Source organism: Staurois parvus, unplaced genomic scaffold (genome assembly GCF_062004578.1).
Source record: "Staurois parvus isolate SC_StPar_1 unplaced genomic scaffold, SC_StPar_1.0 ptg000716l, whole genome shotgun sequence".
NCBI lineage: Eukaryota > Metazoa > Chordata > Amphibia > Anura > Ranidae > Staurois > Staurois parvus.
The window spans coordinates 1,929,996-1,944,755 of NW_028318512.1; the positions used below are offsets into that span (position 1 = coordinate 1,929,996).

At 40.4% G+C, this 14,760-nt stretch overlaps 1 protein-coding gene across 1 annotated transcript in view; it reads right to left on the bottom strand.

Moving 5' to 3' along the window:
* The window catches only part of LRP1B (LDL receptor related protein 1B), a 2,076,109-nt gene that overhangs the window by 551,765 nt on the left and 1,509,584 nt on the right, over nt 1-14,760 (bottom strand). The window contains exons 36-37 of the mRNA XM_089653623.1: nt 10,275-10,409; nt 2,813-2,942 (exon numbers count right to left, since the gene is read on the bottom strand). Of these exons, the coding sequence (XP_089509749.1) occupies nt 2,813-2,942; nt 10,275-10,409 (265 nt within the window). The remainder of the gene's footprint in view (nt 1-2,812; nt 2,943-10,274; nt 10,410-14,760) is intronic.

Here is a 14,760-nt window from a genome sequence, read left to right on the forward strand (position 1 = left end):
CCGATCATCAGGGCACTGATCATCAGTGCCCTGATGATCGGTGCCGATCCCCGCTCTGACAACTGCCGGTTCTCGGCAGTACTTTCCTCACGATCTGACAGCGTGAGGAAAGTGCAGCCGAGAACCGACACTTGCATTTCCCTGTGATCAGCGTGTCATTGGACACCGCTGATCACGTGGTAAAAGGCCGGTGGGATCGGCCTTTCACCACATCACGTGATCAGCTGTGTCCGTAGGACACAGCGATCACGGAGATCGCCGGGTGCGCGCCCCCTGGGGCGCGCAGGAGAGGGCGTTCTGGGAGGACGTCATATGACGTCCACTCAGAACTGGCCGGCCGCGGTGAAGCCGTCATTCGGCTATGCGCGGTCGGCAAGAGGTTAATAACTATTAAATAAATAAAGGAAAAAAAAACACAGGTTTCCTGCACTTTTAATCCATATCCTCAAATTAACACTTTAATCACAGACCTGGGACAAGTATGCAGATAAGGACTTCTGTCTTTTCTTTGACAACACTATGCTTGCTTCTGGTCAGTTACTCAGAAAGTGGTTCTAAAGGGTCAAGGTTTTTTACCTTCATGTGTTCTATGCATGAAGGTAAAAAACCTTCTGTGTGCAGCGGCTCCTCCAGTCCTTACCTGAGCCACCTCCGATCCAGCAAAGTTCTCGAAAGCCTCTGCTGTCTGGAGACCCCTACTCCTCATTGGCTGAGACTGCAGCGGGAGCCCATTGGCTGTTGTAAATCACAGTCAGTGAACCAATGAGGAAAGAGCAGGGTGCGGGTCCGAGCCACAGCTCTATGTGTCTTATGGGTGCATAGAGCAGCGGCTTGGTGACGAACATGCAGCAGTGCCCCCAGGGAAGTGGATTTCTCTAGGGGCACTGCTTGAGGGAAGGAACCAGGAGCACTGGCCGGGACCTGAAAAAAAGAGGATAGGGCATGCTCTGTGCAAAATCACGGCACAGAGCAGGTATGTATAGACATGTATGTTATTAAAAAAAAAACAAAAAACAAAGCTTTAGTGTCACTTTAATATTGAAGCCAAAGGCAGCCAGGCAACTATAATTTTTTTTTAAAGGAGAAGTTAAGAAAAGAAGCATGGGGTTGATTTACTAAAACAGGAGCGTGCAAAATTTGGTCTCATCAATCAGCCTCCATTTTTTTTTGTCAAAGCTTAATTTAACAACCTGAAGTTAGAAGCAGATTGACCATCATGCACAGCTGCACCAGATTTTGCACTCTCCAGTTTTAGTAAATAACCCCCCAAGTGGCTTTTGCTTATGACAGGTTTCTATTTAAAGGTCTGAAAAAACAGAATAGGAAAAACTAATCCCTGTATTGGTTTGTCTCACCCTAATGAATCAATATATAATGGAAATGTGAAGAACAGAAAAAAAGAAATTAAATGACAAATGAGACAACCAGGTGGTTGAGGACTCACTTGGCCCAGCTTGCACGAAAATGCACCAAATATGTAATTAAATATTATATTTGAGGTTAGACAGACTTTTCCAATAAAACAGAGCAAAACGTAGTGATAATGTTTGAAATGCAGTAAGTTGTCAAAATCAATCAGATATTAGTTTATTTTCTGACTCTGTTGCTTGGGTAAAAAGTTTTAAAACTGGGGCTAGTAAAAGAAGAGGCTTTAACATGTCTGTCCCACCACTTGTTGTTCTCAGCTTTGGTCTTCTGCACAACACCAGTCTCTTTACATTCTAAAACTCTTCCGGGTGTGTTGAATGTCTGATTCCCCCTATGTATTGCGGTTCCTCCCGTGTCATTATAGAGCATAGTATTAATGTAAGGGTCAGTAAATGGAACTACAACAGACACTAGAGGGATCAGGACTCCAACACTGGAAGTGTTGAATGCAAAGATTCTTCAGGCTGCCATATTGAACATAATGAAGTTCAGAGACACGGATGGTGGGACAGGCAAGTCTAATGCATATTCATCTGCAGGTTGTTTTAAACATTATTTTAATCAAGTAACAGTGACACTTCAAAGGAATCCTGTAAAAGAAATATGACGCTTTTTCAAAAATGCCTGGTGTTCATGCTGATCAACTGACTTGAGTACTTTCTTAGTTGTTATGAAACATTTACCAAAATAGAGTGTTCAGGAGGGCAGTATTCCAATTAGAAGCTAGGATCAAAAGCAAATGCAAGACCTCAAAGAAGCAGAAGGAAAGTTCCAAACTGGTGTTGGAAAGTATTTTTTTTACTGAAAGAGTAGTTGATGCTTGGAAAAGACTTCCAGCAGAGGCAGTGAGTCAGTCAACAGTAAGTGGGTTCAAACATGCTTGGGTTGAACACAGATCTACAGTATATTCACACAACAAAGAATAAAAAAGAATAACACATCTAAAAAGATTAAGACTTGATGGACTTGGTCTTTTTCAGCCAACCCTCTTTTATTTGCCTTTGTTTCTAGTTCTGGCCTCATTTTGATTCACCTTGTTGCCTGCTTGCTTTGAGTCACTAGGGTTGATTTACTTAAGGCAAATAGGCTGTTCACTGTGCATATGATTCCCCATAATTTAGTGAATGTGGTAAAGAATACCCAATCACATGCAACGAAAATAAACAGCATTTTTCTTGCACATGATTGGGTGATGGAAGTCAGCAGAGCTTCACCATATTAAGTTCTGGAGAAAATTCCCTTGCAAAGTGAACAGCCTATTTGCCTTTTGTAATTAACCCGAATTACTTAAAGTACTATAGCAGCTGCAGCACATATGGACATTTTTTATTTGTACCATTTTTCAGCATTAGTAGCCCTCTTACCCCTCCAAAAAAGTACTTACCCTTTCTCTGGATGCACAGCAACTGCCCTCGGCTGGTCTATGCCTCGAGATATGACCACATATCTGAAGGAACCATTGAACCTCGCCACTTCAATCAGATTGAAGCCATGATCCGCCCAGTAGATGTTACCTGCAACAACCAAATAATATCTTTAAAATGGAACTTTACTCTAAATCAACATTGACTATTTTTAATCCTTATGCTGCCAGCATTAGTAAATAGATTGGAAAGTATAACATATTTACTTGTTTTAAACTTTATTTTACACTTTGTCAGTCACTTCCCAGTTTACAGGCCTAGGCTAATGATGGCATACATCCCAGGAGTCTTTAGGAAGGTTTTTTTTAGTTAAGCACACCCTCCTGTATGCATGCCTGAGCTAAGGGTAGATGGATTCCAGGAAGTTAATACTACATGCAACACCTGCCCTTACTCAAGATAGTGGTGACAAGAGGGTGTTTTTCAAAATGATTTCTCAGTAAACTGAAATGTGGAGACATGGATAGGTGGGTGAGTTTGCTTTGAATATTAAAAATAAATTAAATAGCATTTTGGTTTGTGGTGCTCCGATCTTAATGCTGGATCTTAAGCTGTCTACAGATAACAGATAACCTAGAGATCTTAGCCTTGATCATCAGATCCACAGTTTTAAAGCTGAACAGCAGCAGATGTCCAATGAAGGCAAACCTTATTTTTAATGAGGAAAGGAAGCACTCATTCAATATAGATTTTTTAAAATGCATTTGGTATCATTATTGCTAATTCAGAGGTCATGAAATCTTTTCTTGGTGTCTTATCTTGAAGTTCTTGTGTATTCCTTCAGGATCTGTGCAGTAATCCAGCAAGAAACAACTCCTGTACCTTATCCCTGTGCAGTAGATGACTGTAATGCAGACCAGCCAATGCTGCTAGCCCTCTTTGTGCAGGGTGAATGGTCTTGTATCCACCCTCCCTGTAGCTTTCCACAGGCAGATATCAGTGGGGGGACTGAGTCCCACCCGTGGTTCTGCTCTCTGCAAAGGTTATGTGCTACCCAGTCTTTATGTCACAGCTACTTTTATATTATAATCTGTGGGCTAATAAAAGCCTTTTGGTGCTCATAACCATTTCCTGCAAATGGATGTACCCATACATCCTTGGGTTTCAGTAGTTCAACTGGGATCATGTATGTTTTTTTACAGCCAGAAATGCTCTGTAATGTAAAAGTGGTCTGAATGACTATACAGCCGCATTCCTTTTACAGATGGTAACTGCCCTCTCCTCGCCACCTTCCTCGGCACTCCCAATCCACCAAGTTGTCCAAGATCAAAATGGGCAGTTGGGTTGGCACACCAGAGAGTTGAAGGAGGAACTTCCATTTGCTGATCATCTCTATGATGTATGAAACCAGAACCAATGAGGATTTTGTCACTTTAAGTTTCAGTCTGTTGTTTACAAGCCATTACCAGCTGATCAAACTAATCTTGGTTTGATCAGATGCTCTTGACGAAAGAGAAGAGTTATTCATTCCTCGTGAGACACTTTCAAAAAATAATTTTAAACAACATAAATAATAAAATGAAAGTGCCCTGTCCCCCTGTGCTCATGAGCTATTGTGTACACATATGTAGGTCCAGAATGCATACATAAACTGTGATCACACCACACATTTGAGGTATTGCTGTGATTATCAGAGAGGGAGCAATAATTCTATAACCAAACCTCTTATTTAATTCTAAACTGGTAACCTGTAAAGGCGTTTAAAGCATCCCCTCTATGTACCGTAGTTGGTCGCCATTCCACTGGTGAGCGCAATTTTAAAGCATAGCGTGTTTGGCATCTTTTTACTCAGTATTACATATTATTTTACATTTTACCAAATAATTGGGTATTATATTGTGTTTATGTGCATTAAAATTCATTAAAGTGTATTTTTTCCTGAAAGTGTGTGTTTAGTAAACCACTGCACAGATATTGTGTGATATATTAATCGCAACACCCAACAATTTTTTCCCCAGGGCTTTTGCTTACAAAAAATATAAACTGTTTGGGGGTTTTAAGAAATTTTCTAATAAAAAAATGCAGATTTGTACATGTATATAAGAAATATCAGAACTGGCTTGGGCAGCAAGTGGTTAAGAAATATATTAAAGGAAAGTTACTTGTGCCTGTAAATTGATGGGTTTAGTTACATGTTAAGTATAAAATAATGTTTCCCAAAACTGTTATATGTTCAAGAGATGCCTTGAATGATAACTGTCACAGTTGGTTGTGCCTTCATCTGAACTGTCAAGTTATGGCAACTTCAATAAACAGAGGCTAAGATGGCAGCTTTCTTGGCTGTAAAGGATATGAGAGTTTTGTTCCGATTTAAAATTTGTGGGTATCTACACCTGTCAAATAACTAATCTTGTATGGAAAGACCTCACGGGAAGAAGCTGTTTGACTATTTGCAGCTTGTTAGATACTGCAGGAAATGAAAAGAACTTCTGAAAGTGTGAACCCTTATTAGAGTCCAGCATTGCTAAGATGGGCTGCATTGTCCAAAATACCAATTTATCTCCATGAGTATCTGAGGCAGTAACCCCCACCCCCCTAGTCTTCCCACCCTTAGAGAACTGTTTGAATCCTAAAGTCCTTGTGTGTGAACAGAAGTGGTAAGACAAACTGGTTTCTATGTTCAAAATTAACCTATGCGCTGCTATCAGACAACCACTGTGTCCCATAAACATCTCCCAGCTTATGACACTCTCAAATGTGCATATACCAATATGAATAGCGACATGTTTCATTACCATGACACATAACTTCCTCAACAGTATCTCAGTATCTCCATGCCCAGTGATGAAACATGTAGGAGTGGGGCCTATTGGATAATGTCATCATGCATAGAGGAACCTGGAAGTGAGGTATTTGACATAGCGAGCCGGAGCTGAATACCAGCACTGCATTGATTGCCTGTTATTGTGGCTTTTACATGTGGATGCTCTGTTTGTACTATGGAATGTGAGTAGTATTTTATTGAGTGGCTGTTTTCTTGATGTTTTGACATGGTGACTTTGAGGACAAGTGACATTTCATTGTGTGTGTTCATTTTATTCCTTTTCCGCCTCTTGTGCTCCATCAACACCAGTTGTGCTCTCACCTGGTATATGTTACCCCCATATGATGTAAGATCAGTAATAGCAATAGCAAAAGTTCTCTTTAAATAAACTTCTCACTCCTCAAAGAAAGATATTATTTTGCATGTTAAGGGAAGACTTGGATTAAGCACAAAGTTTAATTGAACATTGAGTGGAGCATATGAATGAGCATTAAGGAAGAGGCTTTAAGGACTTTCACATTTCGGACCTTTATATGCATGTTTATATATGATAGTGATTCAATAATATTTAGAGTGTAGCGCTACAAAATGTTTTCATTATTCAAGCAGTTCTCCACTTCAGAAGTTAATGAGCTAGGGGTTTTATATATAATTACCAATCCTTTCTTTGAGTGAAAAGAGTTGAACTTATTGCTGGAGAAACTCTATAAAATCACAATACCTTCGACCTTTGGCCTTCGACACAGTTGACCACCCCCTCCTCCTCAAAATACTACACTCCCTCGGCCTCAGAGATTCTGCTCTCTCCTGGCTCTCATCCTACCTGTCACAACACTCTTTCAGCGTTACCTACAATGCTACCACCTCCCCCTCACTCCCCCTCTCTGTTGGGGTCCCTCAAGGCTCTGTCCTCGGGCCCCTTCTCTTCTCCATCTACACCTCCTCCCTTGGCCAACTCATACACTCTCACGGCTTCAACTACCACCTCTATGCCGACGACACACAAATCTATCTCTCAACCCCCCACCTCACCCCCTCGGTCTCTGCCCGAATCACACACCTACTGAGCGACATATCAGATTGGATGTCGCTCCACTTCCTTAAACTGAATCTCTCCAAAACCGAGCTTCTTGTCTTCCCTCCAGCCCGAACCCCACCCCCCAGTGACTTCTCCATCACATCCAACAACGCCAATATCAAACCAGCCCTGCAGGCCAGAGTACTTGGTGTCATTCTGGACTCCAACCTATCCTTCCAGCCCCAAGTCTAATCTTTAACAAACTCGTGCAGACTCCACCTCCGCAACATCGCCAAAATACGCACGTTCCTAACCCCAGAAACCACTAAACAGCTCATCCACTCCCTCATCATATCACGACTCGACTACTGCAACTCCCTCCTTACTGGCCTGCCTCGCCGCTGGCTATCCCCGCTTCAGTCGATCCTGAATACGGCTGCCAGACTCATTCACCTTTCCAACCGCTCCGTTTCCGCCACCCCCCTCTGCCAATCCCTCCACTGGCTTCCGATTGCGCAATGGATCAAATTTAAAATCCTAACACTGACGTACAAAGCTGTCCACCATACTGCCCCGAACTACATCACCGACATAATATCCAAGTACCACCCAGCATGCACACTCCGCTCCTCACAAGACCTCCTTCTCTCTAGTTCCCTGGTCTCCTCCTCCCATGCCCGCCTCCAGGACTTCTCCAGGGTGTCACCCATCCTCTGGAACTCCCTTCCCCAACCCATCAGATTATCACCTACTCTCCTCTCCTTTAGGCGCACCCTGAAAACCCATCTCTTCAGGGAAGCCTACCCCCTGATAACTTGACCAACCTCCTCCACTCTTCCTACCACTCCATCCCCCACAGCTATCTCCTCCTGTACCACTATCCCGTCCCTTCTAGATTGTAAGCTCGAAAGAGCAGGGCCCTCGATCCCCTCATGTTTTGCATTGTATTTGTATTGTTCTGTCACATGTTCTGTCCCCCTTTGTAATGTACAGCGCTGAGTGAACTATCGGCGCTTTATAAATACTGTATAATATTAATAATAATAAAGTTGTCAAAAAGATAAAGTCCTTGAATATTTATCACCATGCAAGCCATCCAAAATGGCGATAGATTATATATGTAATAACAGGATAATGTTTCCATATATTAGTTCTATGTTTTATAACCATAGTACCCACACCGCAGGGTGAGAATTTCAAAAATAAAGTGTAGAGAATAGACAGAGGTAAACTGTTGCTTGACTGAAGGTCTCAGCAGAGTTCTTTTGCTTCTGCCTGGAGATTGAAGGTTTCTACTACATTCTGAGACATCATAACTTCAGGCATATAGCGTCTAAGATGTATTTCTGCCTGAATTGCTCTCAGAAGGATAATACTAGGTTATTACTATTTAATCATCCTCACCATTAAAACACATATCCAGAGGCCTTAAAATGTCAGAGAGAACCTCCAAAATTCAGAAATGGATTGTGAGCTTTAATGCACCAATATGTAATTACTAGTTATATAAGTAATAAACCCCTTTGAAAGATGTTAAAGTATACATTAATCTAACTCAAAACTTTACTGTGGAAGTATAAAGGACAGAGCATATTTGGCTCAGACACCATAACTTCAACTTGTCACATCAGACCACTTCACTGTGTAAGAGCCTAGTGTCCTCACCTCTTAACATGTATCTCTATAAAAAATGTTTTTGATAGTGTACTGAATTATTAAATCTATGCTCATGGTTTTTATTCTGTCCCCCATTGGGGTTAATTCTCTTCACTTCCTAACCTGCAGACACAATCAATAAGAGGAAATGTCTCCAAAGTAAGGGGAAATCTCCTCTTAGACAATTGTCACCAAAACATCTGTCCCCATTTAAAGATTTTGGATTCTTTATCATCTTCTGTCCTTCTGACAATGGTCAACAGGTCAAATAAAAAGTGAATCGCATAGAGGGGTCACAGATTTCAAATTCTGACTCATCGTCCAGAGTACCTGCTGCCATTTTTCTATGTTTTTGTGCATAGGACATGGAAACAAGGCTAAGCAACTTAGCTGTGCACAAATACATAGGGGCTGGGGTACAGACAAATGGCAGCATGTGCTCTGGAATCATGAGTCAAAACGTGAAATATTTGGCTTTAGCAAAAGGCAGTTTGTTGGCGAAGGGTTAGAGAGTGGTATAATAACGAGTGTCTGCAGATAACAGTGAAACATACAGCCGATGTCATTAACAACTACAGTATCTTCAGCATAAAGAAGAACAAGGAGACCTGGAAGTGATGGTTTGGCTCCCACAAAGCCTGTTCTCACCATCATTGAGTTTGTCTGGAATTACGTGAAGATACAGAAGGATTTGAGGCAGCCTACATCTGCAGAAGATCTATGGTTAGTTCTCCAAGATGTTTGGAACAACCTACCTGCCAAGATTCTTCAAAAACTCAAAAAGTGTGTGCAAGTGAACCTAGAAAAATATATGCTGTTTTGAAGGCAAAGGTTTGTCACATCAAATATTAATTTGATTTTCTCTTCTGTTCATTCACTTTTAATTTTGTTAATTGCTAAAAATGAAATTATAAACAATTTTATTTCTGAAAGCATTCTTAATTTACAGCATTTTTTCATACCTGCATAAAACTTTTCACAGTTATACAGTATATATATATATATATATACACTGTGTATATATATATATATATATATATATATATATATATATATTGAAATTGTCAACCTATCCTGTAATTCAATCTTATTAAAATCACAGTGTAATTTCAGTGTAAGAAAGTTATTGCAATATGGTAACCTTTGGGCATTCTGCAAAGAAAGCCCCAATAAATGTTATGCATGTAGATTGCATGCATACCTCGAATTATGATTTCAATTTTTCTAGTGATAAGTTCCCCAAGACTTGTTTACTAAAGGAATGCTAACATAGCAGCTTTCCTCATTGTAACACTGAGATTGAAAGAACATGTTGAAATGGTTATTTCTTTAGAGCTGATTCACACATGTGCGGTGCGGATTGAAGCTCAAGTTTCACAGCGAATTGACACAGTAGTTGTTCAGCGGTTCAAGTCAGGTATACATCAGGTTCAGGACAGGATTACCTCAGAATTTTATCCTGTTCACAGATATGCGGTTTATAAACATTTCCCATAGAAGTCAATAGCCTGTAATCCGCACCTGAACCTGAAAGCGTTTTTTCAAACCGCACTGAATCTGCATTGCCAGTGCACCGGACATATGTGAACAGGCACGATAGGAAACAATGGTATTGCATATGTCATGTGGATTGGATGTGGTTCAAACTGCATCCAATCTGCATATATATGAACCGGCACTTAGAAGAGGAAAACAGTAGGAATCTGAAACAAAGTTGTTTTTTGTTTTGTTTTGGAAAAATATGAGGAAGCACTGAATGGGTGCCACGTTTTTATGTCTCTTTCCCCATCAGGTGCAAGCCTCTCTTTTACTTTGTGACCATCAAAATAGTGAAGTGAGGGTAAATATCCCTAATGGGAATACAGATAGCAAAACAAAGATTTTAACCTGCCCCTCTCTATGCAAAACAAGAGAATATGTTTTAGCAGGGGTAAAATTAAAGGCAGACATGAGTAACAGACACAAAGAGGAAGAAGACAGCTACCAGCAATCCAGTCTATGGCGACTCCTTCCACTCTGCCCAGACCATTGGTGATTATGTCTTCTCTCCATGTTTGGTCTCGCTTTGAGCGGCTAATTTTGTTGAAGCCCATGTCGGTCCAATAGACTGTGTCATTTCCTGGGAAAAGAAAAATATTCGGTGATTCCTCCAGAAAGAATACACATTTCTTTATTGCTGTATAATTGCAGTCTTTTAAAATTGTCTTGTACCTTCTCTACTGTCAAGAAGCAGCAGCACATGTGGTGATAAGCTCCAGAGTTTCTTGGCACAGCTTCACCCACAGCTGTCCTTTAGTATTCTATAGACATCTGTGAGTGGAAATATCTCCCAGCTTCTTACTTCTCTCTCAGAGAGCCTAGGGGCATGATTTGACCATAGCGTAGAGCCAACTAGGCTACAACGAAGGTGTCATTCATCCTACTACTGGTTCTTCTCATCTACCAGAGTATGATACATTTATCTGTATTATGGCCACAGCACATGGGTTAAACTGGAAATTCTGGTAGACATTTCTCACCACTGGAGTATAACTTGCCAGAATCCACACATAAATGAATGTGGCACAATGATGAACTGCTCAAGGACCCACAAGATATTCCTGCCAACTGTGTGTGCCAGTCGAAATGAGATTGAATCACTGTCACCTTCTCACAAACAACTCTTTACAGCCACACCAACAACCTGAATCAAGTGTTTCAAACAACTTTATTGCAAATAAGTGGAAACAGCCATGCCACTTTGCTGACTCATTACCCCCCCCCCCCCCATGGGGGGCTTAATTGCAGAGTTCAAGTTATCTCCACCTAAGTGTACTGCCCTTTTATGAAATACCAGATTCATACAGTTGGTGAGGCAGTAAGGAGTTTTTTGTCACACAAAAGAGAGAAACTGGTTTGCCACTACCATGGATTCTCAGCGAATCCCCAGGATTCATAAAGTTAGTGACTCACAAACATTTAGCTGAAAACTTTTCAGGTTTGCTGCCAGAAATAAGGAACAGTCTTCAATAAAGTGCAGAGCCTTTGCCTCGGTCAGCTGAGTTGTAAGAGCTAGGAAACTAAAGATATAGACATCCCAGCCACGTTACTATTAAAAGATGGGCTTACTGCAGCCATATTGTCAGTGTGTGTTGGACCTGTTACGGAGAACTGACAGTTCTGTGTAGGGAGATATACTTATATCTATATTGAGATATACTTTTTGTTTGACATTAGCTTAAAAGAGGTATAGACTCCAGAGAGAGATATCATATTATCCCTGTACAAATCATTAGTAAGACCCCCATCTGGAATATGCAGTTCAGTTTTGGGCACCAATTCAAAAAAAGAACATTGGGGAACTTGAGAAAGTACAGAGAAGGGCAACTAAACTGATAAGAGACATGGAGGAGATCAGCTATGAGGAAAGATTGGAGGAACTGAATTTATTCTCTCTTGAGAAGAGGAGATTAAGGGGGGATATGATCTCCATGTATAATACATAAGGGGGGATATGATCTCCATGTATAATACATCAGTGGTTCATATAGTGAACTTGGTGTAGAGTTATTCACCCTGAGGTCATCACAGAGGACAAGGGGGCACTCTTTACGTCTGGAGGAAAAGAAATGTAATCTCCAAACACCGAAAAGGTTTCTTCACAGTGAGAGCTGTGAAAATGTGGAATAGATTCCCTCAAGAGTTGGTTCTGGCCAGCTCAGTGGATTGCTTCAAAAAAGGCCTGGATTGTTTCTTAGATACACAGAATATAACTGGATACTAACATTTATAGGTAAAGTTGATACAGGGAATATCCGATTGCCTCTCGGGAGATCAAGAAGGAATTTTTTTCCCAGCGGGAGCAAATTGGATCGTGCATTGCTGTGTTTTTTTGCCTTCCTCTGGATCAACTGTGGGCATAGGATTATAACTTTTATTCTTTTTTTTTATGGTTGAACTGGATGGACTTTTGTTTTTTTCAGCCAGACTAACTATGTAACTATGTAACTTACTTATTAGCCCTTTAAATGGCCAGAATTGAAACACAAGGTTTGCTCACCACACTCTTTAATGGGTTCACCACAAAGTTCACAAATGTTGAATTTCTTGAAAAAGTAGCTTAATTTAACTTACAGAAACATACAGTGTATAGGGACATTTGCAGACCTGTGCATAATATTAGATATTTGAGGTTTATGTAACTTTGCTGTACAGGTTATTATTTTATGTTGGCTGTCAGTTTAGGGCACAGAATAAAAGTCACAGAATTTTATGTGATTACTTAGCAGGAAGTCAGCCCTGCATTGAAAAACACCCACCCACCCCATCCCCTTATACCACCTTTGTTTAAATAATTGAAATAATTGATCTGATAATTGCATCAATTAGACACCTATTTATCTACAAATTGATTTATGTAAAATAAATACCACTAATAGATAATTATTAGTGGCATTTATTTTACATAAATCAATTTGTGTGTAGGAATCCTGCCCCAAGCAGGGGTGTCTATAGCTCAAAGTTTGCTTTCATATGTTACTGTCCGGATGTAGTTAGCCTGAGCTTGGGAAAGTTATATTTCTGCTTGTGTTTAGTTTCTCTAAACTGAAATTATTACTTGCTATTGCCTGCTATTGAATTATGAATATTTATATCTCTCTGGCCAACCACTAGGAGATGTATTGCTAATGGGGCATGCTGGGGAAAGATATAAATCTTTGGGGTACCCATCCAAAAGGGTCTTTTGTTCTTGCTTCCCAGAGTGTTGCCAGGAGAGGAGGTTGTTTTGGAGGCCTTTTGCAGCTCAGACCTGCTGGCTGATGATGGTAAAGCCAAGAGTGGGCTTGAGTCTGGAACCTAAAGGGCTTGCACTGCTTTGCTGTAGGGAACATCCAGGTGGTGTAAAGTGTAAGCCTTGCTGGAGCACCAGAGGAAGGGACCTCTTTGCTGAAGAGTGTACTGGAGAGTTGGATAAACGTTGCTGCTAGCAGATATTGCAGGAAGTCCAGTGGTTCATGCAAAAAAGATATCTATGTTGCCTGAAAATGTTTATTAACTGCACATATCGCAGTTTTCTATGCAATAACAAATACAGAACAGGTTTTCACTAATCTTCTTTAGGTGAGCCAAGTGTTAATTAAAATATACAGCACAAAAAGACTAGGTTAATAATGGATTATATTGTAACATGTTCACAGTTATAGGATTCTCCTTCGGTGGATGATGAACCATCCCAAAGGGTCATTAATTAGACAACAAATCTTGGTGCTTTATTCATTAAAGTGGATTATGAATGTTATACAAATGCACTTTAGTTTTTGGATATATATATATTTTTTTTAAAACAATCATACACAAGTTCTTCAACAATATTATTTTACATATACGTTTATGAATCAAGTACAAGGTGATCAAACTACATAGTTAAAGGGAACCTGTTTTCACTTTAAAGCTGCTAAACCACAGATAGGTAAAATGGTTGCACATACTGTTCCCAAATACTTTATACAGCTTCTCAGAAAACCTGCAGGCTGTAAGGCTCCAATCCGTAAATCATATCTGCAGGAACTGAAGCCGTGTTTGTCCCTATCCCTTCCCACCTTCCACACCTTGCTATTGGTGAGGATGTCCAACATAGCTATGAACCAATAGGGAGGGGAGGGGTGTTTTTCAGGTATCCAGGACCACTTTATGTATATGGCATAGGAACATATGTTTAAGCTACTGTATATGTATGTTTATCTTGACTGCCTGCAGTTTAAAGGTCAACTGTAGCATAATGCAGGCCACATTGCAATTACCCCTATCCTGGAAAAAATACAGGGAGGAAGTTGGAGCAAGATAAAAGATGAATATAGAATTCTAATTAAATGGGGGATGCTGCAAATGGCAGAGGAGGAGGTGAGTTGGGGGAGTCTGTGAGGCGAGTTGTAGGGTAGTTGTTTCGTGACCTGCAGAGAGGTGACATATGTATGGCTTCCCAACAGTCCAAAATTGTAGGAGGCACCTGTGAAATATATAAGGAAAAAAAATGCAAAAGAATGATCCAAAGGGTCATTCTGTCTAGTAGTCTCTCCTTTCTTTTTCATAAATCATAGTCCCCGTGATGAAGCTCACGCGGTATGAATGTAATATAGTGCAGCTTACCGGTTCTTAGATGTGGGGGCTGCATTCATTTTCTTTTTTTTCAGGCTTTTTTCCTTTTAATTTCACCTGTTAATCCTGCAAATAACACACTTCCTGTCTACTCATGGCTATACTCACTTTTCCACTGTATCTATGGATGGAGCCATGGTTGCCACCCAACATGGACTTCAAACATGTCTACCTTTGTTTTCTCAAATAAATAATAATAAATTGATGGAAATTGTAGTATACAGTCATGGCCGAAATTGTTGGCACCCTTGATATTTCTCCAGGAAATCATGTATTTCTCACGAAACGTATTGCATTAACACATGTTTTGCTATACACATGTTTATTCCCTTTGT